The sequence below is a fragment of the Rattus norvegicus genome, chromosome 3 (assembly GCF_021556685.1).
Source record: "Rattus norvegicus strain SHRSP/BbbUtx chromosome 3, alternate assembly SHRSP_T2T, whole genome shotgun sequence".
Classification (NCBI taxonomy): Eukaryota; Metazoa; Chordata; class Mammalia; order Rodentia; family Muridae; genus Rattus; species Rattus norvegicus.
Genome location: NC_141536.1, coordinates 76,096,604 through 76,123,779, shown reverse-complemented (window position 1 = coordinate 76,123,779; position 27,176 = coordinate 76,096,604). Strand labels below are relative to the sequence as shown.

Below are 27,176 nucleotides of genomic sequence, written 5' to 3'. Positions count from 1 at the left end.
AAGAATCAATAAAAAGCTTTTTAAATAATTCCTTCTTCATATGTTTCAGAGATCATAGTCACACCCTCACCCCATCATGTGTGCAAATACACTCTCACACACAGACACACAGACAGAATAAATGCACACAAGTAAAAGCCATTGCACGTGCGCGCACGCGCGCGCGCACACACACACACACACACACACACACATGTTCTAGCCTGGAGACTTCAGATGCACGTGTTCTGACGTCCAAGCTGGGAATGCTTGAGCCACACTGCAAGATGTCCGACTGGCTTGTGTATGCTGGTTTGTGTTTGCTACCTAAGCACGAGGCCAGAAACCGTGGTTAGGCGCTGCTGTATTTGTCACAGTTCTGATGTGAGTCAGTCATGGCTCCACGCTCTCTTTCAGCTGATGAAATTAGTGGGGAAAACCCATCTTGGGTAGACAGGCACGGCGGTGAGAATATGAGCGGCCCTCATAGGTTCATGTGTTTAAATGCGTCAGGAGTGACATTAGAAGACATGGACTTGTTGGAGTAGATGTGACCTTGCTGGAGGAAGAGTATCACTGGGGGTGGGCTTTACAGTTTCAGAAACCCAAGCCAGGCCTATGGGCTTTTGCCCTTCTGTGGATTTACATGTAGAACTCTCAGCTACTCTCCAGCACCATGGCTGCCTGCGTGCTGCCACGCTTCCTGCAACGATGGGTAAGGATTAAACCTCTGAACTGCAAGGCCGCCCAGGTTACATGCTTTCAGTTGTAAGGTTTGCCATGGTCATGGAGTCTCTTCATAGCAATGGAACACTGACAGAAACAACATGTCAAAAGTGAACTGGATTTTTTAGGGAATGTCACGAGTTCAACATCTTTTATCTGATATCAGATCTGAATCTAATCTCATGATCTGAAGCATTTTCTATTTTGTGCATTTTAGGGACTTAGAATTTACACACACACACGCACGCACACACACACACACACACACACACACACACACAATGAAATATCTTCGGGATGGAACCCAAGTCTAAATATGAAATTTATTAGTGTCTCATGTATACTTTGTCCACAAAGCCAGAAGGGAATTTGACACATAATTTTCATCATAAAAATTGGTTTGGGGAGCTGGGGAGCAGTGGTTAAGAGCCCTGGCTGCTCTTTCAGAGGACCCAGGTTTGATTCCCGGCACAGGTAGTTCCCAACCATGTGCACCTCAGCTCCAGGGCATCTTTGGGAGGCTGCAGGCACCTGCGTGCACAGACATGTTTCTTCTGGTGGCCGATCATCCCCAGACCATCATACTTGTACTCTAGTGTCTGGGCCGTTTCTTAGCCCTTTTTCTGAAGTCTTAGGCAATCTTTTATTTCGCTACCCCTTTGAACCCCACCCTGTCTCTCTCTGACAAGGTCTTGTAATCAAGGCTGGCCTGGAATTCCATATGTAGCTCAGGTTAGCCTGCAGTTCGTGGTTCTCTTATGTCCACCTCCTAATCCAGTATTACAGGCATGTAGCATGACCTTTGGGTTGTCAATTTCCTTATGACCTTCATAACATGCTCATTAACCTGGATGTGGAGGTGTCCCTGGCTTTGCCGCTGTAGCTTTGTCAGTCAGCATACACACACCTTTCTGACTTCACGTCAGTCAGCACACACATCTTTCTGACTCTGACTCCACACTGCAGAGAAAACATGACAACTGCACAGAACTTAGGCGGAACACACTTACCACAGAAAATAGACCCCAGGGGTTTGTTTTGTACTTGTGGAGGCAGCTTTTCAGGTGACAAAGATAGTATAAAGATGTTGGATCATGGCAAGCACCAACAGAGGTGAGCTTGCCTCCGGAGGAATACTCCACTAAGAAATGGAGAGAAGCCTGGGTGGCGATGATATATACCTTTGATCCCCACACTCGGGAGGCAGAGGCAGGCAGAACTCTGAATTTGAGGCCAGCTTGGTCTACAGAGCAAGTTTCACGACAGCCAGAGCTATATGGTGAGACCCTGTCTGGAAAAACAAACCAAAAACCAAAAAAAAAAAGAAAAAGAAAAAGAAAAAAAAAGAAAAAAGAAAGAAAGAAAAAAGGAAGAAGAAAGAAGAGAAAGAAAAGAAAAGAAAAGAAAGGAAGAAGTGAACAAAAGCGTCACCAGTCAAATTTAGTTAGTACAATGAAACTGAATCTATACATATTTTTTTTTTTAAAAAATAAGATCTCGTGCAGCCTAGGAAGACTTGAACTCACTATGTAGCTGAGGCTAGACTTCAACTCCTCATCCTCCTGCCTTCACATCCGAAGTGCTATAGGCCCTCTCCACCATCCTCAGCTCTGCCTTCATACTTTAAAGGACCAAGTAGACTTTGCAGCTTAAAAGGCATCTGGGGGAGAAGGTGCCAAGCCTCTGACCTGGAAACATCTCTGCTATTCTAGATAGTGAGGCCAGAATTAGTGTGAGAACAGCTTGGAAAATCTGAAGTTGGCATTTCTATTTCTGTAGACAGGAACATTGTGTGTGGCATTTTCCCACCAAGTCTTATTTATGTGTTGTAAAGTCGGTTCCAGTGTGGCAGTTAGTGTTATTTGGGGGTGTGCCTTTGGTGGGTGATTGGGTCAGGAGGGTGGGTGGGTTGGTGGATTAAATGAATTGATTATCGAGGGAGGGATTTGTGAGGAAATCAAGATCTCCCTGGCACACCTGTTCTGTTCAGTGCTGTGAGGGTTTTTCGTGCCTTGGGACTCAATGTTGCCCCCAGTGAAGAGCTAGCTCTACCCCCTAATCATAAAAAATTCATTTTCTTCTAGGCACAGTGGCTCAAATCTGTAGACTCAGAAGTCCCAAGGTGGAGGGAGGCATGAGGACCAGAAATTCAACGTTATCCTCAATACAAAGAAGTAAACTCAAGGCCAGCCTAAATTGTGTCAGATCTTCTCTCAAGACTCATGCCCTCGAAATGAGATTCGTTTATGCACCTATTCTATCTCCTGTACTCAGTTGCAGCTTCAGAAAATGAGCAAGGAAATCTTTGACAAAATTTTGTGGCAATATAACTACAGCTAGTAATCATGGAAGTCTCTGAGTTGTCAGCTATCTGGTAGCTCTTCAGTATTCTTGCACACGTACCCCAATATGGAGTTTGAGCTATCTGTAGTGTAGGCTGGCCTTGAACTTGTGACCTCCTGTCTCAACTTCTAGAGTGCTGGGATCACAGGTATGCACCATGCTCAGCTCACAGTCCTGTCCCCTGAATGTTGTGCTGGTTACTTTTCAGTCAAGTTGACACAGGTTACAGTCATTTGAGACATGGAACTGAGAAAACGCCTCCATAAGACTGCCTGGAAGGCAGGCCTAAAAGGGCGTTTTCTTGATTAATGATTGATGTGAGGGGCCCCAGCCCACTGTGGGCGGTGCCACTTAGCAAATGGTCTTAGGTTGTATATAAAAAAACAAGTCGAGGAAGCCATGGAGAGCCAGCCAGTAACAGTACATCTTCCATGACCTCTGTGTCAGCTCCTGTATCCAAGTTTCTGCTTCTGCTCCTGCCCTGACTTCCTTCCATGGTGGACTATGATTGGGACTTAGAAGCCAAGTAAACCCTTTCCTCCCCAAATTGCATTTGGTTATAGTGCTTATTACAGCAAGAAAAAGAAAATTAGACAAGTACCAAATAGAGAAAAAAACAAAACAAAACAACATCCACATGGCGATTTTGTTCTTAAATAGCTTCTGTATCTATACAGAATTTCTATTCCACCAACAGAATTATGATTCCAACAGTAGAACTTGAGTAATACTGCTTTCAGTCGATGTCTTACATGTTTGTATCTGTTTACAGCATTTCAAGAGCTGTGGCCAGGTCAGGTCAGATATAGTGGTATATGCTTGTTGTCACCATACTTAGGAGGCAGAGGACAGAGGCTCAGGAGTCAAAGGTCATCCTCAGCTATGTAGTCAGCTTGAGTGCAGCCTGTACCTGATGCCTCGTCTCGAAAGAATGTAGATGGCAAGCAGGAGCTGTGGCCACCTCTCCTCTCCAAAAGTGGAAGAGGGGGCTGGTGAGAAGACTTACTAATAGTTTAAGGGGCCCCAACTGCCAAGCCTGGTGACCTGAGTTTAATTTCTAGGAACCACATGGTAGAAGAAAAAGACCCACCTCCCACAAGTTGTCTTCTAACTTCCACAGGTGCACTGCACATGCATGTACTCATACACACGCACACTAAAGAAGTAAAGATTTTAAAAATTAAACAGAAAAGACTATGATGTCACCAGATGGTAATGATACTCCCACTAGCCATGCAGCCCCAAAGGGAAGTCTGTTTAAGAAGTACTGGAGTTAGGTTCTCTACTTGCACACATACATGAACATGTATACACACAGGCGTGCACACTCGAACATGCACATACAACATACATGCACACGTGAACACATACATTAACGTGTAAAAACATGCATGGATATGCACGCACACACATATGAACACACACATTCATACATGAACATGTATCCACACACACATGCACACATATACACACAAATGAAAAACATGCTAGAAAACTTTCAATCTAATGTGTCAAGATCAAAGAAAAGTAAAAAGAGGAGTTGGCTTTCATGAACAGAGGAGATCCCTGTCTGTTGAGTCTCACTCAGTAATGCAGTCCAGGAGCACAGCAAGTCTCCTGGCTGGAGTGATGGAGTTACACGTGAGCCACCATACCTGGTTTGAAGTAGATCCCCTCCCCTTCTTATGTACAAGGTCTCATTTTGTAACCCTGGCTGGCCTAGACTTTGGGATGAAGAACAGACTGGCCTTCAACTCATGGTTTCTGCCTCCCATGTGCTAGCCTTGCAATGTGAGCTATCACATTCATCTGAGCGACTCTTCTTTCATGGGACTCTGGATTCTGACATGACATGTAGCCGGAAAACCGTATTTGGTGCTTATGAAGGATCAAGGAAAACCAATGGCTGGTGTATAACTTAAGATTATGTAGCAAAAAAATCAAGGAGAAGTAACTCGAGAGAAAGAATTTTAATCACTGAGTTAAAAATTTACACAACCTTGTTGAACATAATATAAACAACATTAAATTTTAAGAAACACATGTAATTTTTTCTGTAGAGGAATGCCTTACTTTGAGCAAGCCTGATATAACCACAGTCTGACTGGTCAGTCACCATTTGGAAACTTCCACACAAGACTTTTTCATATGGCACATTCCCAAAACACATTTAAAACAGCTTAATCTTTTAAAAACTGATTTGCATCTAACTTTTAGAGAGAACATCTATTGGTTAAAATGAGGTATATATATAGTGTTCTGTCTTTTTATGAGTACAGGCTTCAGCTTTCAATAAAGGCTTTTCTATACATCAAAATATAATCTCATCTAAGGAAAAAACTACCAAATTCACAAGGTAACAAGACACGTATCTAAGGAGAGTGCCCAGTGGAAGTCCAGAGTGCAGGTCCGTGGGTGGTGAGTGTGAAACACAGTACACCATAAATAGAGTTTCCGCTTCATTTGTAGATTTCCCCCTTATAAAATGTGTATGACCCACAACCTTTTCAAAAGAGCTAGAGACACAGTTCAATGGTAAAGCACTTGCCTAGTACGCTCAGTGCCCCATGTTTGTTCCCCAGCATTTCATACAAAACAAAACAACGAAACTACCCAAAATCGTCAGAGGAAGCCCCTGTGTGCCACAGCACAAGCACGCCTATGGGTATGTGTATACATGCAAGGACGGGCACCCCGCCATGGCAGCATGGTCCTTCCTCGAGGCAGGGTATCTAGTCCTAGGCCAGTTTGGCTTCGCATCTGGAGCTGGCCCTAGGCTGGAGTTTGTGCTTCTCTTTGGAGAGCATGATGCTGTAAAGCCTGGCTTCTTACTCTGCACAAACAAGATAAAAGAGTTGAATTCACTTTCTGTTGCAATTTCTAAGTTATCGTTAGGCTTGACGTTGGTCTTACTGGATAAGAGTTAGAAACGTTTGCATTTCCTCCCCAAACACCAAAATGATCAACATTACTTCAGGGTAGAGATGAATCCACAAAGTAGAGGTCTATGGGCAACAGTTGATGCGGGAAGTGGAAGGACTGTTTTCTATATGCTGCCTGTCAACACTACACAAAGGAAGGAAGACCTAGTGTGTCAAGATGGCTGCCCCACATTTCCAACTCTGATATCTGGCATGCTGTGGTAGCTAAACTGCGTTCCTGCTAGAAAAAGACTCCACAGGAAATTCCAGAAGATGGAGTAACGATTGAAGTCTGCCTGGCAGCCATCCTGCTCATTGGCATCAACAGGATTCACTTTCACGCTCCAGGCTGGCTGGCGTGTTTTAGTCGCACATATGATTTTGTTACCTATGGGCTTAGAGCAATGACTAATGACTGAATGTGGAGGAAAGACATGCTCACCACTTACTGCTCTGCTGCAACTTTCTTGAGTTTGGTGTTTTTATTCACTAAAAAAAATAAGATCTGTATTTTATCTGAAATAAAATATTTCACCTATAATAAAATAAAATAGAAATAAAGTGAATGCTTTTACTGTGCATTTGGACGTGCACCAGAAGGAGTCAGATCTCCTGGGATGGATGGCTGCAAGCCTACATGTGGGTGCTTCCGGTCCTCTGGAAGACCAACAAATGGTCTTAACTGCTGAGCCAGCTCTCTATGCCATAATAATTTTTTGTTTCTATTTATTTATTTACTTTTGGTTTTTTTTGAGACAAGGTCTCTCTACATAGCCCTGGCTGTCCTGGAACTCCTTATGTGACCAGGCTGGCCTCGAACTCAGAGATCCCCCTATGTCTATCTCCTGGGGACTGACACTAAAGGCTTGTGCCCTGCACTCAGCTTTCACTGTTATTATCTCTGAAACAAGGTCTTTCTGTGTAGCTTTAGATGATCTTGGATTCACTGCCTGGCCCCACATTTGTGATCCTTCTGCCTCAGCCTTGGGCTTCACTTTGTACTACTCCACGGCAATCTATGTCTGGTCAATCTTGTTTGTCTGTGAAAGTCTCACACTTCAGGTCCTCCTGAAGACTTGGACAGGAAACGAGAGCATCCATACAAAAACTAACCTGTGCAAAATACTTGTAAAACATCAGAGATTTCACATTGGGAGGACTGATCCTTGTATGCCCAATTTACCTCAGCAAATGCAGTGTTTCTCCAACTTTGTTCTACCCAGACAAACATGAGGAATGTCCTCCTGGCATACCCGGGGCTATATAAAGAACTACGTAAAGCTAAGCCACACTTTTCTCCTTTTGTGAGTCAGGGCCTCACTAGTACAAGTGAGCTAGAATTGTAGGTGTGTCCTACCTCATGCACCTAACTCAGGGCTATTTAGAAGGAAAACTCATTGGGTGTTGCTGTCTCTAAGTCCAAATGGGCATGAGAGGTAATATCACTAATTCTATTGTTTTTAGAAAAGCAAAAACCTTACCACTACCCTTTGAACATGGCCCTATCTCCTCTGAATCTCACTGTGTTGGTGTTGGGAGGTAGGACCTTTTGAGCTCACTCAAGAATTTTAATTCTAACAGAGCTGGGCTACTTTGTGGGATTGTATTAATTACTGGGAAAAAAAAACCTGTTATATGGTGGGGCTGCTATACCAGAGATAGTGGTCCATGCTCTTCGTCCTAGCACTTGGAGCACTTGGGAGGCAGGGACAGGCACCAGCCTGGTCCAGACAGTGAGTCCCAGGATGGCCAGAGCTATGCAGAGAGACCCTGTCTCAAGAACAAAACAAAACAACCAAGCCAAACCCAAACAAAAGCAGAAAACGAGGCTGCTGCTCATCTTCTGGTTCTTCTGCACACGCCCTCTGTTTCTTCTAGTGTGGCAGGATGCAGCACGAGGCACTTGCTACATGGGACCATCTCGGAATCTGCTCTCCAGAAACATGAACTAAACAAAAACCTTCTGTTTATAAATTACCTAGGCCCAGGCATTCTGGGCCTAGCAACATAGACTTCAGTTTTGAGTGATCACTGTCAATGCTGGCTATGAGGCACACATACCAACCGTGACATTCCCTGTATCAACGTTACATACCCAGGGTCACTGTTTCAACTGACATACTGCCATGGAGCTACGAGATGATGGCAGCCTGAGAGATATTTGTTAACATTAAGTTCTTGATATCCAGATTTGAGCTCTGTGTGAGCCTTTCCTAGTCCTGTCCTATCTTGGGGGCTGTGCCCCAGAGTGGCCATGTGGTTCGAGCCTGAGGGCGCAAATTACCCAGACGTTCACCTGGGCAGAACAAACCTGAGAAGGTAACACTGGACAACAGCACCCCTTATCCAAATCACACAATATATAAGAAAATTAATTCAGCTGGGTGTGGCGGTACACACCTATACTTTTAGCAGTTGGGTGGGGGCAGAGGCAGGAAGATGGTCAAAAGTCCACGAGGCCAGCCAGGTCTATATAACGAGTTTCAGGCTAGCAGGGGCTATATGTTGAGAACCTGTTTTAAACAAAACAAAAATGCACTATAATACACACGCACACACGCACGCACGCACGCGCGCACGCACGCACGCACGCACGGACACGCACTAAAACAAGAAAGGAAAAGGTAACTAAAATTAACTGTTGGCATGTGTATGCAAAAATGAGGGAAGTACCTGAGTTATTTCTTTAGTCTTAGGGCTGGTCAGTGGTGCATCCAAGGAGGTGCCTTTCTCTCTTCCACTTAACTGTGTCTAAAATAAACGAATACATCCTCGCTAAGTTCTCTTTGTGAACACGGTGGGTATCCTGAAAACACATTAGTGCTGTGACTTTTGTTCACATGTGTTGGCTCATGGGAACAGTGTACCACAAAAGGCAAGGCAGAGCACACACAAGTCACAACTCAGAAGAGGAGAACCAGTGTTTATTCAGTGCCCACCACATGCCCAGTACTTTTCAGTGTCCCACCTAGTGCTGAGCCACCATAGACTGCAGGCGTTAGCACCTCAGTATTTCAGTGGCTGATCGAGTGATTCAGACCACAGAGAGTTCTCAGGCATGCTTAGAATTTCAGGGAGTTTTTTTCCTTCTGATTTTGGAATATGTGCCTATATATAACAAGTTATCTTAGAGATGGGATCCCAGTGTAAACATAAAATTTATTGTTTCGCATGTGCTCCTTATACATGTGCCCTGAAGGTATTTTGTATATGTGCTGTGTGTAGTGTATGTGTATGAATGACAGTATGTGTTGGCCAGAGTGACACCAGGTGTGAAGTTTCATTCTAAACCTGGAGGTCATCGATTCACTAGACTGGCTGGTTGACAAGGCCCTGGGCTCTCCCTGTCCCTGCCCCCTGCACTGCTATTACAGTGTGTGCTGTCACACCTGGCTTTATGCAGTACCAGAGACCCGTGATCAGCTCCTTGGGCTCCCACAGTAAAGACTACCCACTGATTCATCTCCCCAGCCTTGCCTGAAGACAATTTTACATAATAAAACAATTTATTATATGTTATTAGTGTGTGTGTGTGTGTGTGTGTGTGTGTGTGTGTGTGTGTGTGTGTGTGTGTGTAAGTGGGCAAGTTATAACCATGGCACATGTGTGGAGGTCAGAGAACAACTTTTGGGAGTTATTTTTTCCTTCTACTGTGGACTCTGGAAATCAAATTTAGGTTGCAAGTTTGCACACCAAACACTTATTCCTTGAGCATTTCAGTGGCTATTATATAATGGAATGGAATTTTCCAATCATAGAGTTAGTCTCTCAAAAAGTGTCAGGTTTTTGGGGCTGGAGTGGGGCTGGAATTTGAAGACTTCAAAGCGTGTGCTCTTGACAATTATTTTAGACATAGTAGTTTTCAATGTTCATCTGAGATAGTTGTACCCTAGGGGCTTTCCCTGGAATAGTGCAGTTGGAACTCACTGGGCTTACTGCATTGCTGTAACAACAGAATAGCATTCAATACAAAGAAGGTTCATTTTCTATCCAGTCTGCTGTGTGTGTGTGTGTGTGTGTGTGTGTGTGTGTGTGTTTTACTAGGAATTAAACCTGAGACTTTGAGCATGGCAGGCAAGTACCCTATAACTGAGCTAATAATCCTAGTCCTTTTTCAACATTTTCTTTCTAAAAAGCTTTTTTTAAAATATCTTTGATGTGTGTGTGTGTGTGTGTGTGTGTGTGTGTGTGTATCATGTGTGCACAAGTGACATGGGAGACCAGAAGAGGCATTAGATCCTCTTGAGCTGAAGTTATAGATGGTTGTGAGCCACCTGGTGTGGGTGCTAGGAACTGAACTCAGGTCCTCTACAAGAACAGCAGGCTCTTTACTGCTGAGCCATCTTTCCAGGACCAATTCCTCCACAGTTTGAAGGGTCTTTCTAAGTTACCCAGACCCGCCTTGAACTTGTGGTCCTTCTGCCCTAGACCCTCCCGGGAGCTGGTATTACAGGCCTATGTAACGATGCCTGGTTGAGAAAACAATTTTTTTTTCTTTTTTTTTGGAGCTGGGGACCGAACCCAGGGCCTTGCGCTTGCTAGGCAAGCACTCTACCACTGAGCTAAATCCCCAACCCGAGAAAACAATTTTTAAAGCAGTGCTGAGAACTGAATTCAGAGCTTTGCACATACCAGGCAAGTTTCCTACTACTGAGCTGTCTATTCATTCTCTGAAATCTCCCCTTTCCCCATCCCTATTTGATACTAGGTCTCAGGTAGAATGTGTTGGTCCCCTGCTGCTACTTCCCAAGTGCTGGGATTATAGTCATGTGGCTATCCTGTGAGAATCAAGGACTTCAGCTCTGAGACTCTAAGTACTGACAACTGTCTGGGTGCCCCCTCTCCGTGTATCTCTCTCTGCAGCATCTGAACCTTCTGAGGAAAGGATAGCATCTTGTTCACCTCTGCACGTCTTGGTGTCCAGTAAAGGACCTGCTGTACGGTAGGCATGGGGCAGAGTCTGCTAATGTGTGGGTGTGTGAATGGATGCTTGTATGGTTAAGAAGAGCAGCCTCTTCTTATGTTCTTGATATAAAATCACAAATCATCAATATTTGATATAAGATTCCAGTTTTTAATCCAAAGCATCCTTTTCCACCTCCAGGTGACATGATGGCCACTGTGCTCTTCACCTAGTGGGACTGACGTGCTAATTGGAGAAATCAAAGAATCTGTGTGACAAAGAGTCAAGCAAAAATACTACCTCATTGAGCCTCGGCTTTTCACTTCTCCTTATTGAAGGGCTAGAATTCTCTGGACTTTTCAAAAAAGTGGGCTGCTTTTGCAGAGTAGAAGCAAATCTTGCCCTTCCCTACAAGGATTGAGTGAGAACTTTTTCAGTTGATCCATCCCTTAGCTACCCAGTCAAACACTCTTGAAAGCATTCTCTCTTTAGAAAGCAAGAGTCTGGGCAGGGTGGCCACTGGTGGGTACGGTACCTACAAACAAGGTGGAGAGGGGGCTCCCTCCTGGCCCTCATCTCAACCGCCCGGCCACTCTAGCTGAGCCTGACTAACACACCCCAACTCTACCTCTTTCCTGTGGAAGCAGTTTTAGTCATGAGCTGGCTCTGCCGTGCCTGGGCTGAGGCTGAAATCTCTCAGACTCGTCCGAGGACCTGAGGAAGTGCTCTGACCTCAAAATAGAAAGCATCCCTGCTTCCCGCTGCCCCTTCTAGTGTGGGTTAAACTCTAGCCCTGTCTCCTGCTTTGTCTATGAAACATGAGCAGCAGAAGCAGATGTAGGCAGCAGGGACCGCTTACTGGGGCATTTTCTGTTAACTTTAACTCCCGCATCAAGTAATTCTTCTGGTACTGCTCATTCCGCTGTTTTCTAGTCTGAAGTCTCTTCTTTTTTGGATTCTTTAACACCATCTTCTGATGCAGCTGTTTCAGAAATCACAGAGAAACTGGTCAGAAGGGGTGGCAGTTACGCCCGTCCTCACGCACAATCTTCAGGTAACAGTCTGCGCGTGTGGTAGCCTGTCATGTGGGCCTTGCTCGTTGGTTTGGAGAATGGGCCAATAGCTCAACCACTTTTCCAGAGACTGTTCCCTGACTGAACATGCCTGTGTCCCATGGATGTGGATCAATGCGCAAATGTGCGTCATTTATGACACAAGACCAGATGACACGATAACAGAGTCAGGTCAGAATCACTCTGACCACTGACACGTGGCTACAATATTCGGCCTGGTGTTACTGTAAAGAAACTACAGCAATTAAGCAAGAGGCATATAAATGACACAGTGAAATACTCTGCGATAGGGCAGTATTCCAATTTTCTCTTTGGGTCACTGGTGACTGAAACCAGGAAGCCACTCATGGTAGACAAATGCCTTCCTCCTGAATGGCACCCTGGGACTATGGCGATGTTTCCTGAAGCGGTTGGAACATTTCCCCAATTACGTGGTGTTGTGGTGTATAAAGGTTTGCTGTTTCGGTGTGTACAAGAGTCAGCACTCTCTCACCTCATCCGCTATGCTCAGAAGACGAATGGGAGGACCATCGGAGAGGGAGCTGTCCGAGCCGCTCGTGCTGGCACCAAAAGGGGAACACAGAGAGACAGGGAAGAGCTGTTATTAAGAGGCAGAGGCTCTGTACTAAGGAGTTCACAATCAGTACACAAAGCAAAGGTGACCTGGCCGAGGTGGGAGGGACCGTGGGACAGCCAATGTGCAGTCCTAGGCAATGGGATTTCCCTGAGAACGGAGGCTTCTCCTTCATTTCCTTTTAGATGGTATTAAAGGTGATGCTATCATCTTTACTTAATAATCAGCAGGCTAAACACCATAAAAATTACTTCAAGAACGGTTAGCCAGGTGTAGTGGTGCACAGCTCTAACACCAGCACTTGGAACACAGAAGCGGGAAGATGGGAAGATGGCAACCGGAAACCCCGTCTCAATAGAGAAAAAACAAGCCGGATGTGTTGGTGTGGATCTCTAAATCCCAGCATCCTGGAGGCAGAGGCCAGTGGGTTTCTCTGAATTGGAGGCCATCCTGGTTTACATAGTGAATTCCAGGCCAGTCAGGTGTACGATGTGAGATCCTGTCTCAAAAATGCCAAGCAGCAAACAAACACAAAAAAAGAAAGGAGGGGGCAAGGGGAGAGAAATAACACAGAGAAAATTTTGAGGGGTCTAGAGATATGGTTCAGGGATCAAGAGTACTGGCTGCTCTTTTGGGGGACCCGAGCTCAGTTCCCAGTGCCCAGCTCTTCCCCCCCATTTTGCTCTCTCTCCTCAGGGCCTCACTATGCAACAAGGAGTCCCACCACATCGGAGCAGGAAGGAAGCCCTGTTGTCTGTCATCTGATTTCCAATAAGCTGCTATCAAAGGCTTCTCCAGTCAAGGAGGAGCCCTCAAGGCTGCTGGACATTAGGGCCTGTAGTTCCTGTATACATAATGGACTGCTTTAGCAAATGGATAGCAAGGCATTAGCTGTAATATGCTCTAGAAAATGTCAATCATGTGTACACACAGAACAATCTCACCATTGCTAGTCCGCCTTTATGTGCAATTGTGGGAGTGGACAGGTAGAACCCCAGAGAGCCTTGTGGCATCTGAATTTCTGGTAGAGAAGCTGGCAAACCATTCCTTTTGTTTCTTAGCTAAATAGGTCAGTGTTCCTGCTGAGTCAGCATAGTGAAAGTCTGGCTGTCTCTGCTATTGGTTCTCCTGGGCACCATGTATCAGTGAGCTGACATACACAGGACATTTTGTTTTTCAGGCTGCAAATAGAGAGGGGCTGGTACAGTGGGCTGAGGAGGGGAAGGGTAATGAGTTCTCAGGCGTCTTAGATTCCACTTGGACCCACTCCTGCATCCTAAAATCAGGCAGGTCATCCACAAAGGTACTGTCAGGGCCAGAACAATGGAGAAGACAAGGAAGAAGGTAGTTTTTATAGTCCACCACAGGCTCTTGTAACTCTGAGGTTCTGGGTTCACATAGAGGTGTCTTTCCTGTCCAGGCTTTCCTGGAACTTACTATGTGTATCAGGCTGGCCTTTACCTACAGAAATATGCCTACATCTCCCTCCAGAGTGCTACCACACTTGGCCTAGGTCTCAGGACACGGATAGACTCTTAAATTGCACAGACATGCTTTTAATCCAGCAGAGGTAGACAGATGAGATCCAGACCAGCCAGGGTGATACAGTAAGACCTTGTCTCAAAATAGACAGATGACAGATACATAGATAGATAGATAGATAGATAGATAGATAGATAGATAGATAGATAGATTAGATAGATAAAAATAAATAAACAAGAGGACATGGTGTCACATAAATGTAAACCAGGCTTTCCTTAAACTCCCAATCCCCCTACAGCTGTCTCCCAAGTACTGGGATCAAGGATTTATTACCAATCCCTGATTTTCTTTGAAATGAAGTTTGTTACCTGGATTCAATGTCAGACAAAGGAATGTCACTCCAGTTTCCTTCTAAATCCATATCTTGTCCAAAGTTATTCAACTTTTTGTGGATTTCCTGTTGTAAGAGTTCCTTAAGCTCTTGTAGACACTGAGTGTACTGCAGTAGAGGGGGAGACAGTTTTATCAGCTATTCTCAAAACGGCCTGGATTGTATACTGAAAGGTACTTAATTTACTGTTGGGGAAAGCTGCAATTCCTTCTACTAAGGACAGGTGATTTACATAGGCTATAAAAGTAAAACTAGTTTAAAGCAGATGCATGAGCACTGACTTAGCCACTTTCCTCTGTAGCTCACTTTTGCAATTGTCTCATTTATTTTCTTAAGTTGCAAACAAAGTGTAGTGGCTTGAAAGAAAATGGCTGCCACAGGCTCATTGGGAGCTATTCAGAGGTGTGGCTTTGTTGGGGGGAAGTGCGGTATTCACTTCCTGCTGCCTTCAGATCAAGATGTAGAGCTCTCAGCTCCTTTTCCAGCACCAGGTCTTTCTGCATGGACACTGCTATGCTTCCCACCATAGTCATAATGGCCTCAACCTCTAAGCCAGCCCCAAGTAAATGTTTTCCTTTATTAGAGTTGCCCTGGTTCTGGTGTCTCTTCACAGCGATAAAACCCTAACTAAGGCAGAAGGAACAGTTCCACTGGTGGTGTTCTGACTTTGGTCCATAGTGAGTGCGGTTTGGACACAGGCATAGCTCAGTAGAAGAGGTCTTGCCTCACATGAGTGAGGAGGCCTGGTGTTCAATCTCCAGCACCACAAGCGGAGGGGATGTGCTGATTAAACAGCCCTCTCACTCTTTATCGAGCTTTGTGTCCAGGGCGGGGCAGGCACATCAAGCCAACACTTGAACAGGAACGTGAGAGCTGGGTCATCGTGGGCACACACACTTCCAAACTGAGCAAAGGACTGAGGAAGAGCCACTGGAAGGAGATGGCCAAAGGAAACCTTCATGTTCAAGACAGGCAAGCTTGAGCACGCTTGCAGTAAAGGGGAAGGAGAAATGGGTGAGAGAATTGGGGATCCAGAAAAGAAAGAACAACTAGTGAGGCCTCAGCTTACTTAGGCAAGCCACAGGGCATGCACAGTGCAGAGGGCAGGATCAGTCTTACAAAGGGAGTATGCTGTGTGTGCCGTTCTTCTGAACTAGAAGAAAAGAAAGTATGGCCCCTGTGGCCAGGAGTAAACCTGTAGGTTAGGGGAGGGTGCCAAAGGATGTTCTTGTCTCTCTAGGTGGATGATCAAGGGTTACCATTTGTTAGCCAATCACAGGTTAGGGGTTTTGTTTTCTCTGGTAGTTAAAAGACATATACACACACACACACACACACACACACATATATATATATATATATATATATATATATACACATATATATATACACACATATATATACACATATATATATACATATATATATATATATATACATATATATATATATGAATGATTCTGGTCCCATGTGAAACTCAGCAGAGTAGTGGTACAACAAACACTTCTTGAAACTCCACTTTTACCTTGGTTTGGTCAGGATCACAGAAATCCAGAATAGTGTCACAGACATGATAACCTAGGGACTTCAAGTCCTCAATGGTAAAGTGAGTATCTCTTTTACTACCTGGAAAAAAATCAGCATTTCTTATTAATTATTTTTTTTAAACTAGAGATGGAGAGATGGCTTAGCAGTGAAGAGCATTTGTTGCTCTTCCTGAGAATCCAGGGTAGGGTCCCTGCACCCACAAGGTAGCTTACAATCAGCCAAAACTCCAGTTCCAGGGGAGCCGGTGCCTCCTGCTGGATTCTGCATGCAGTGCATGAACATGGTGTAGGCAGCACATACATAAATATAAAAATAAAAAAATTTAATTATGTGTAGGTTTCTGTGCACATAAACACATGTGCCCAGGAGACCAGATGCATTGACTCCTCGAGCTGGAGTTAGAGGCAGTCATGGGCTGCTTGACATCGGTGTTAGGATTGAATGACATCGGTGTTAGGATTGAATCTAGGTCCTCTGCAGGAGTGGTGAGCATTCTTAGCCAGTGTTAGCTCTCCAGCCCTAAATCTTTTATTTTAAAATATTCATATTTATTTATGAATATAAACTTTTCATGTATGCCTGCACCATGAACATTTGGTGACTTGGGAGGTCAGAAGAGGGTGTCAGATCCCCTGGAACTGGAATTACTGATGGTTGTTAGCACAAGGGGGCTAGGAATTGAACCCAGATTCTCTCCAAGAACAGTGCTCTTAACACGTAAGCCATTTTCCCAATTTCCTAAATCTTATTGGCTAAGTGAAAATCTAATCTGTGAACAGCTTTTTAGAAAAATACCATTCCTCCAAGGGCTGGGGAAGATGGCTCGGCATTAATAGTGCTTCCACAGGACCCAAGATTGGTGCCAGTACCTACATTGGGTCATGCACAACTGCGTGCACCGGCATACGCACACACACATACACACACATACATACACACGGCACACACTAACATCACACCACACACACACACACACACACATACATATACATGGCACACACTAACATCACACCACACACACACACACACACACACACACACACACACACTGTACAGACATACGCAATACACATGAATAAAAATAAAAGTTAAATATCACCTCTTATTCTAGAACAGAGTATTCTGATAACTCTCCTAGCTTCGGTTTGGTTCAGAAGAATCTTTGACAGTAAAATAGTTATCCATTATAATGGAATATCAAGTTCTTTTAAAATTATTCTGGCTTTACTTTGTGGTGGGTGCTGCCTAGTAGAGCAGTATTTACAGTCTGGTGTCATCGCCATCACTGGGAGGGAATACGAGCTTCAAAGCAGTTGGGCAACTGAGCAGGGTCACAGAGTAATAAACGCAGCGGAAGCCCAAAGCTAACCTTCCCGATCCCAGGCCTTGAGCAAACACTACGGAGTGCCGCTCAGTGAAGCGCTGTAGCCCACATTCGTGTCTGGGGTACGGAAGGCCAGCAAGGAAGTCCTTCTCAGCCCAGCCTCCCCGAGCCTGGCCTCCCCAGCCCGGCCTCCCTCTTACCCAGGGTGGACCCGCCAAAGGTGGACTCCATGGTGTAGCTGTTGATGATGCCCATCCGCCACATCACGACTCTTCCTGTTCCTTCTTTGCATTTTTGGACCTTAAAGTTACAGCTGTCGAAAGAGAACTAGAGAGAGACCCGCACTCTCTGTTAATTATACAAACCAGCAAGTACGAGATGTCTCAGAGTCCTTAGGATGAAAACTAGAGTGTTTCCTTGGGTCTTCTAACGTGTTGTTCCCTAAAGCACATTCCATCAAGGCGCTGATTCTGAGCAATAAAAAAGGCGGTAGCAGGTGAGGGCTCAGCGGTTGCCTGGGCGGGGAGGGAACAGGCCTCTCGGCATTTAATGTGGACTTCCAAGGCAAAGAAACAGATGACTCTGCTGACCCGCCTCATTTCCCTCCTACCCCAGAGCATCTTACCAGATGAGGATCCCCAGGGATCTGGGACACTGGCACGCTTTGCCATCAGGTGCTAGCCGGCTTTTCTAAGTCTTTTCTTGACATATAAATCCCAATTTTTTTTCAACCCTCTGGTCTCCACCGTTTAAATACTGGGATTATATTTGTGTGTTCCCCATTGGCTCTATAATTTATTTATTTTTTGGCACAAAATATGAACTTTCAGATCTAGGTTTTCCTCCAAATATATTTTCCCCCCTTGGCTCTTGAGACAGGGTTGTTCTGTGTAATGACCCTAGCTGCCCCGGAACTTACTCTGTAGATCAGGCTGGTCTTGAACTCACGGAGATCTGCCTTCCACATGCTGTGATTAAAGGCAGTGTGCCACGACTACCTGTCATCTAAATATGATTTTTGATTTATGTTTCTTACCCCCACAGTCTCTGACTAGAGCTCTCTCCATCTCTGTGGTGTTAATCTTTTCCCTAGGAGTCTGATGTCTTCCTTTGCCTTTCCTGCCCAGTTCGGCTTGTCCTCACCCACAGGCTGTAGCAGGCTTACCTTGTCTGGCGCATTCTTGCTCAACATTAAAGGAAAGACCCGCTCGTGAAGCCAGTGCTTGCGGTTGTTGCTATGACAGCCATACAGGAAGATGTTGTTCTTGCGGCTGTGCCCATGAAAATCACAATACAAGAGGACCTCTCTTTCTTCCAGAAGTCTATTGAGGGACAGACAAAGGGTGCAGTGGACATCCAGACTCAAGAGATTAAATCACTTGCTTATCTATGGTCGTTGAATCAGTCAATAGTAAAAGCAATCCTCATACATTGACCAATCACAACCCTTCTCACATCTGGTCACACAGGTGTGCTTAGGAACTTGTATTCAGATGTGCTATGTGTTCGCTTCTAGTTGAATGGAAGCTCTTTCAGGATGGGAACTATTACCTGAGAGCTTCAAGCTGCTTTCACACAGGCTTGAAAAGTGCAGACCAATTCCTTACGTTCTCTTCTTTTTTTTTTTTTTTTGGTTCTTTTTTTCGGAGCTGGGGACCGAACCCAGGGCCTTGCGTACGTTCTCTTCTTTAGGAGCAACATATGGTGATATCGGGGCACTCAGTTTCTGAGTCAGAGTACCTGTGCTCAAATGCCTACCCTGTTGCTTACTGGCTCTGAGACCCTGTTCAAGTCAAATTTCCTTATTGTATACAACAGTGGATACTGACCATGTGTAATCTCCTAGGAGGGGCTATGGGGAGGGTGAACAGGCCACTGTGTGAAGCACTGATTATAGTGCCCATCCCTTCATACTTACACACTGTTAGCTTGGTTATGATTAGTTCCATAGGAACAGTAAAACTGCCCTGGCCTTTCCCATCCAATTTTTTGACTTAAAAATAAAACAGCGGAGGCCAGCACAGGGGCACAGCCTTTACTGCCAGCGGAGCCCAGCACGGGAGCACAAGCCTTTACCGCCAGCGGAGGAAAGCAAACCTCTGTAGTGTGAGACCAGTCTGGTCTATGCAGCGAATCCCACACCAGACCTTCCATCAGAAACAAACATGGAATAAACGGCCCGGAGAGATGGCGCAGTTGGTAGGGTGTTCATTCTGTGAGCTGAGTACCCATGTAAAAGGCTCAACAAGGAGAGGATGGGCAGGGGTCCCAGGGGGCTTGATAGCCAGCCAGCCCGGCCAGAGCAGGAAGCTCTAGGTTCAGGGAGAGTTTCCATCTCAAAACATAAGATGAGATTGAGAACATGGCCTGGTGACAGAGTGCTTGCCCCTCCATCATGTGCTAATTCAATTCCAGGGGCTGGGTGGCTGGGTGGCAAGTGACTTGGCTGACATGTTGGTCTGTGCTCAGTTTTATTTTAGAGGTCTGCTGTGATTTAAAGGTCTAAAAATTAACCCATGGCTGCAAGGACTGTCACAACCATACCGGACTCATAAACAAGAGATGGGCTCTTCCTCCCCGTAAGGTATGAGTATCTGGCACTAACGCTCCCAGCATTCATCAGAATTATCAGCAAAGAGGTCTCACCTTTTAATCATGTTCTTGGTGTACCAAATGCAGGGGAAGGAATCCTTAAGAACAGTTTTATAATGCCTGTTCAAGTCCCTTCCGGCCAGCGAACACCGATAATTCCCCACTATCACGCCGTCTGGATTTAACATGGGGATCACCTTGAAGACAAAGATATCCCTGAGGAGCTGGGCATCTGGAGAGTCGCTGAGGATGAAGTCCAAAAAGCCGTTCATGATCCAGGAGCTGTTACTTTCTCCGGGGTGGACTCTGGCACTCAACACCACCGCTTTCTTTGCAGCTGCCTCTTGAGGGGTCCTGGATGGGTTGGTAATGGTAAGCAGATAAACAGTATTCCCTGCTAAGCTTCTGCATAAAGCTCGGAGCTTGCAGAACTGAGACTGGATGGGGTTGTTTGCTACTGACAAGAGATAGCATTGCAAGTCAGTGTACGTGTATGGGTAAAAGTGTGCAAAGAAGCAAGTGTCCTGGTCGTGAGGAAACTGAATGGTCCAGGTGAGACAGTATAAGGGCTGTGGCCCGTCATCCATGTTGTTCTTATAGTACTTGATTTCATGGCCCTCTCTCCTCCAGCCAATGTTGTAGATGGTGGCGTCCAACTGAGAGTACATGAGAGGCTTCATCCCTACAGCGTAAAGGCTCTTGGGTTTCAGCAAGTTGACGATCGTGAAGCGATAGGTAACATCTTTTCTGGTGTTCTGAACTCTGAAGTAAAACCACTGCGTGTGCTTGTCAGTGTAGAGGTCGGTTCGCAAGGTGAGTTCGTACTCATAAATGCCTCTGTATGGAAAAGAAAAAATAGGAGAACCTTTCTAGCACCTCGTTGCCTCACTCACTATCAAAGCGTGTATGGGAAGCATTGTTTTCTCCTCGTAAAAGCGGATGGACCACAACTGCCTGCTAGGCAAACGTCTCGTTTCTAGCTTACCCACTTCTCCAAGTCACATAATAAATTAGTGAAACTTGCAGGAGGGAAGTTTGTTTGGGACAGAGAGAGGAGAGTCCCAGCTCGCACTGGGAGCTGGGAGTGGTGGGACATACTTATAACCCGGGCATTGGGGAGGCTGGCAGGAGGCTCAGAACTTTCAGGTCAGTCTGAAGTATACAGTGAATTTGAGGCCAGTCTGAGTTACCTAGGGTTTGGTAGGTCTAGAAGCTCACTAGCAGTTTCTAGTCATTGTTGTCTGTTTTTCTGAACAGTGCCCTCTCTTGGCTGTGCTAGCTATCCATCGTACAGATGAGGCTACATTTTGAAAACTCTGAAAGCTTAGTGTCATTTTCATCTCTGGTTACCAACTTGAATATGAGAAGACATCTCTGGAATAGATTCACTTTGTTACAAGGCAGCAAGATACTGGGGCTTGCAAGACTGCTCAGTGGGTAGAGCTGCTTGCCACCATGCCTGACAACATGAGTTTAATCCCCAGAACCCACACAGGGGAGAGAAACCCAGAACTCATGAGGAAGGAGAGTACACAGTCCTGAAAGCTATCCTCTGACCTACACAAAAACACACGAGCACGTACACATGCATGCTTGTGTGGCATGACACGTGTGTGTCCTTTACTCTCCAAAAGAGAGATTCTTTTTAAAGGAAGAATCTAAGCATAGTGGTGAACAGCTATAATCCCAGCATTTGGAGCCTAAAGCAGGAGGACTGTAAAGTCAAGGCCAATCTCAGAAGCATAATAAATCCCGTCCCCCAAAACAAACAAACAAACAAACAAACAAACAAACAAACAGTAGAGATGGAAAATGAATTCCCAAATGGAAATGTATATGTCAAGAAAAACAGAAACTCACCCCTGGGCAAAATTAAGAAAGTGCATACTGAAGTGAAAAGCGGACAGCAGCTAAGTACAGCTCGGTGGTAGGGCGTGTGCTTGGGATGTGTCAGGCACTAGGCTCAATTTAAGTTTTCCTTCAGATTGATTTATGTGTATGAATGTCTTGCCTGAATGTGTGTGTGCCTAGTGTCTGTGAGGATCAGAAGAGGAGGGTCAGGTCCCCTGGGAATGGAGGACGATGTCTGTAAGACACCTTGTGAGTGCTGGGATCTGAACCGGGCTTTTCTGTAAGAGCAACAAGGCCTATAACTGCTGAGCCATTGCTCTGGCCCTTGGGTTCCGCAGGTTCTTGTTTGTTTTGGGACATGGTCTCTTTACATACCCCTGGCTGTTCTGGAATTTCCCATATAGACCAGGCTGACCTCAAACTCACAGGGATCCACCTGCCTCAGCCTCCAGAGACCTGGGTGTGCATCACACCCATGAACTGATGAAGGGAACTGAAGTCACAGTGAAAGGTAATATACTGATAACTAGAAAGACTTAAAGTGTCCAAAGACTTTGATCTAACAATTTTCTTTTTTTTTTTTTTTTTTCTTTTCTTTTTCAGAGCTGGGAACCAAACCCAGGGCCTTGTGCTTCCTAGGCAAGCGCTCTACCACTGAGCTAAATCCCTAACCCCAACAATTTTCTTTTTAAAACTCTTCCTGGGGGTTGGGGATTTAGCTCAGTGGCAGAGCGCTTGCCTAACAAGCGCAAGGCCCTGGGTTCGGTCCCCAGCTCCGAAAAAAAGAAAAAAAAAAAAAAAACCTCTTCCTGTAAGGCCACACATACTTAAAAACATAATTCATAAGGGTATTCAGTCTTTAAGATAATTAAACAAAAATTATTGTAATTGGTCCTCAAAAATAGGATAAGTGAGGTACAAGATACACACAGACTAAAACTGTGTGCACGCTTCACTTAGAGACAAGGTCTTACACCGTTACCCAGGCTGGTACTGAACCCCTGGGCATAGGCACTCCTCCTCCCTCAGACACCTGAGTAGGCAGAAAGCACAAGCCACTGTGCCCAGCCTTCACAGATAAAAATAAGGGGGCATATGTATGTTCTATATATTATACATATGCATTTAAGCATATATGCCAAACTGCTAAGAGTTCTTACATATAGGGGTTTTTATGTTGCCTATATTTCTTTTACTAATAAGAATGTCAAGGCTTTATGTATCGCTTTTATTGTTGTGTGTACAAGGATGTGTGTGTGCACCATGGCATCTGTATGGAGGACACAGGTCAACCTTGTGGAGCTGGTTCTCTCCTTCCATGTTCACGTGGGGTCTAGGGATTGAAGACAGGCAGGTGACTTTACACACTGAGTCAGTCGTCTTGCTGGCCCACTGATACAACTTTTAAGTGAGCTCTTTTTCTTTTTGTAAGCAGAAGAAGTGACTTAATGTTTTATTCTGGAAGGAAATTAGTCATAATAATTCAATCCTCTGTTAGCCCCTTAATACGTTCTCTACCGCCTCTCCTTTGCAAACGCTCCGAACTCCTGAAATTGTTCCTAGAGACATTTCTCAGCCCCTCGGCCACCGCCCTTGGAGAAGCCCTTTGACACTCACACTCTGACGGCTTTCTGCAGGTTCCCACTCTCAAACCTTGACTCGAACAATAGAGTGTTGTCTTCCGGGCCTTGCAGTGTGGCGGCAAGCTCCTTGATGACTCCTTGTTTGCCTCCTATTCTGGAACTGGTGAAGAAGGAACCCTCTGTAGGCACTACAGAGGAGAAAGAGGCCATTAGACTAGGTCCCACTCAGAACTCGGTCTCCACATCTTTACGGAGCCCTATCAACCCTATAAATACTCAACAGACTCTACTGTCCTTACCGGGACCCTTGACCTTATAGATGCTACATGTTTTTGCACGTAGTAACGAGTCCAGGCCTCACCCTCCCAGGCCAGTGCTCTACCAACATCTCTCCAAGCAGAGACCCTTGACGTTCAATGGTGCGCCACTCTGCAGTCTTTGAGTGACTTCCTTTAGCGCCAGACTCTTGTCATAGCAAAGACTTTTCATTTCCATCTAAATCCTGATTTTAAAGGACATTGATGGAAATTGATGCCCTGGCCCAGCTTCCTGGAACTGGAAGGAAGGCTCTGGAGGAGGCTGAAATTGGAGGATGCCACACAGCAAAACTATATCAAAACACCAAAGCCAAACTAACCCTGACGTCCCAAATGTCTGACCCCAGGTGAGATCACAAACAGTGGTGATTTGGCTGCTTCCTAAAGAAGCTTTCAAAAGCATCCGCAATCCTGTTCTTTTTCTTTTTTGAGCCATGGTCTCATGTATATAAGCTGGCTTGGACCACCCTATGTAGCCCAGGATAGCCCGGTATATGCCTGAGCCTCTGATCTTCCTGCTTCTGTCTCCTCAGTGCTATCTACTCTCTGGTTGCAGAGTTCTGGGACTGCTAAGCAAGTAATTCACCATCTTAGCTGTATTCCCAACCCAGCAGCCTCAGGTCTTGCAGTTACTGTTGAAAAGATACTTTACACACATCATAGCTTCAGAAATTTCTTTTTGTCCCGCAGTATTGTTAACATTGTGTTCTAAAGACCTACTTTATTGTCTTTCTCTGATACTTTTGTTAATTTGAGGAAAATTTATTTTCTTACTTATTTATCAATGATTTTGTGATTTAAGCAATTTTAATATTCATCAGATACTTTATAAGATCGTGAATTTCTTATGAAGATCACAGTGGTAATCAATTTTACTATATTTGTATTATATTTATTATAGTCATAGATAATATTAGATATAATATTATTATATGCATTATGTATTTCAGATGTTAACACTCACCAATTGCCAAGCTACTACTACCAAGTGTGTTGACCATGGAGCATTAAAAAATAGCAGTGTTTGTAAGGAATCTGATTTTTTAATGTATTTTTATTTATTTGTATGTGCAGGCCATGTATGTGCAAGTGGTCTACCCATGGAGACCAGAGAAGGTCCTGGAATCCTGAGCTAGAGTTAGTTACAGGGGGTTGTGAGCCACCCAGTGTCAGTGGAGGCAAACCAAATCCTCTGGAAAAGCAGCAAGTGCTCTTAACTTCTGAGCTATCTCTTTAGCCTCAAGGATATGTGCTTATTTAATCATATAATCATCATATGTATGTATGTATGTATGTATGTATGTATGTATGTATGTGTGTATGTATGTATATGTGCATGTATATATAAATGTATATATGCATGAATGCATGTGTGCATGTGTGTATGTATGCATGTATGTATGTATGCATGTATGTATGTATGCATATATGTATGAGTGCATTATGAATGCATGCATGTATGTATGTATGCATGTATGTAGCCTTGGCTGGCCTAGAACTCACTTTGTAGACCAGGCTGGGCTTGAACTCAGACATCTGCCTGCCTCTGCCTCGTGAGTGCTGGGATTAAAAGGATGCATATCACTCCCAGCCTCAGGGCACTGATTTTCATAACTGGTCTCTGTTATGACTTTTGCTTTCATATGCAATCTTGTGACTGTAGAGTTTAGATAACACACAGCTGGAGAATAAACCGTAAGGTTCATAAAAAGCGAAGGGACCAGGAGAAGAAATGAAGCACAGAGGGGGCAGGAGCAGAGGTAAACCGAGGCCACAGAAACCACAAGCAGGGACCCCACAGAGTTCAGATTTTCATGGAACTGCAAAGGATTGTTCAGCAAACAGATGCCTTTAAACAGACACTTCATTGTTTTCGTTAACATTTAAGGTGGCCTAACTTCTGTAACATAGTAACATTTGTCAGAGAAGAAAACTGTGCTGGCCATGGGGGCATGCACCTATAGTCCCAGCGTTTGGGTGGTAGAGGCAGAAGGATCTCCTTGAGTTCGAGGCCAGCATTATCTACAGAGTGAGTTCCAGAATAGCCAGGGCTACACACAGAATCCTTGTCTCAAAAATATACATCTACGACTGGGTGTGGTGGCACACGCCTTTAGTTCCAGCACTCAGGAGGCAGAGACAGGCAGAGACAAGCTGTGAATTTGAGGCCAGCCTGGTCTACAGAGTTCCAGAACAGCCAGGGGGTGTTTATTACACGGTGAAACTCTGTCTCGAAAAACAAAAATAAGAACAAAAAACAGAGAGAGAGAGAGAGAAAAACAAAAAGAAAAATATAAATAAAAAAGAACTATTGAGGAACTAGAAAGGTAGCTCGGCAGTTAAGAGTGCTAGCGCTCTTCCAGAGGACCAGGATTCAATCCTCAGCGTCCGCATGGTACCTTACAACTGCCTGTAACTCGGGTTTCGGCCGATCTGGTGTGCCCTCTTGTGGCCTGTATGGTCACTGCATGCACGTGTACACAGCCATCCATGCAGGAAAACATCCATACACACAGAATGACATTAACAAGTAAAGTACTGAAAACCTACAGCCGATAAGTGAGGACTGTCAAGGCCTCCACGCAGGGAGAAGACAGACAGACAGTTATCAGTCAGTTTTAAAAATCACTACCGGGCCCAGTGGGATTTGACAAATAAAGGAACTTGCCATCAAAGTCAGACAACCTGAGCACAGCTCTGAGTCCCGCATCGTAGATAGACAGATGTGAGCTCGGAACTTGTCCTCTGACCTCTGCCTGCGTATGAGGTGGTGAACCTTTTCCTGTACAATATGCCCTCCTCATCCACACACAAATCATTGTAATAAAAACGAAAAGATACAAAATCATGTAGGGCCGGCAAGATGGTTCAGTGGGTAAAGGGGCTTGCATAATCCTAAAGACTTTAGCTTGTTCCCTTGAAGCCCACAGAAAGGTGAGAGAGAACGGACGTGAGCTGTCCTCTGACCTCCCAGCTTGCACTGTGGCAGGTTTGCCCATCAGCACTGGGAGTCCGTTTTTAAAAAAATTAAAACCACATTTATTGTGCACACTAAGTTTACTGTAACTTTATCACAGTTAATCACTCACTGCTCAACGCAATGACGGTACCTGAATCCAGCTGGTACACAACTGTACCTTGCTCTTCTCCCACAATCTCTGGTACCCTTTCGTTTCCTGTAGGTTGGTAGAAATACTCTGGTTGAAGTGGAACCCACTCTGAAAGAAGATATTTTCAGAAGTACAAAATAAGGATACAGGGCACAATAAAAATTAACATAAAATTATAATTACTCAAATGATTAATGTTGCTCAATCCAACCTACTTCTCATTCCCAGTTTCCAGCCTGCTTATGAATTCAGTGTCATCCATGACGACTAGAGGCAGACACTGAGCAGACAGCATGTCAAACGGTAGCATGTGTCTGTCATGGACAGGGTCCTGAGTTGGACCCAGCACTTGATACATCTATAGTAAAATCATAAATTTGTTTTTAAAATGTGTGTGTGTGTGTGTGTGTGTGTGTGTGTGTGTGCAAGAGCAGATGTCTGTGGAAGGCAGAAGCTCCC

General features: G+C 44.8%; 1 protein-coding gene across 28 annotated transcripts in view; it reads right to left on the bottom strand.

The window, feature by feature from the left end:
- Positions 1 to 5,003: 5,003 nt before the first annotated feature.
- The window catches only part of Agbl2 (AGBL carboxypeptidase 2), a 35,892-nt gene continuing 13,719 nt past the window's right edge, over positions 5,004 to 27,176 (bottom strand). For 7 of the 28 annotated variants that reach the window (XM_087653565.1, XM_087653564.1, XM_087653566.1 and 4 more), the window contains 11 exon segments: positions 26,718 to 26,825; positions 23,325 to 23,478; positions 19,911 to 20,693; positions 18,430 to 18,586; positions 17,465 to 17,591; positions 15,918 to 16,018; positions 14,370 to 14,500; positions 12,439 to 12,505; positions 11,732 to 11,854; positions 8,643 to 8,720; positions 5,004 to 5,881 (listed from right to left, as the gene is read on the bottom strand). In XM_087653565.1, coding sequence (XP_087509691.1) covers positions 5,708 to 5,881; positions 8,643 to 8,720; positions 11,732 to 11,854; positions 12,439 to 12,505; positions 14,370 to 14,500; positions 15,918 to 16,018; positions 17,465 to 17,591; positions 18,430 to 18,586; positions 19,911 to 20,693; positions 23,325 to 23,478; positions 26,718 to 26,825 — 2,003 coding nt within the window. In that variant the 3' untranslated portion in view covers positions 5,004 to 5,707. 28 annotated transcript variants of the gene reach the window in all.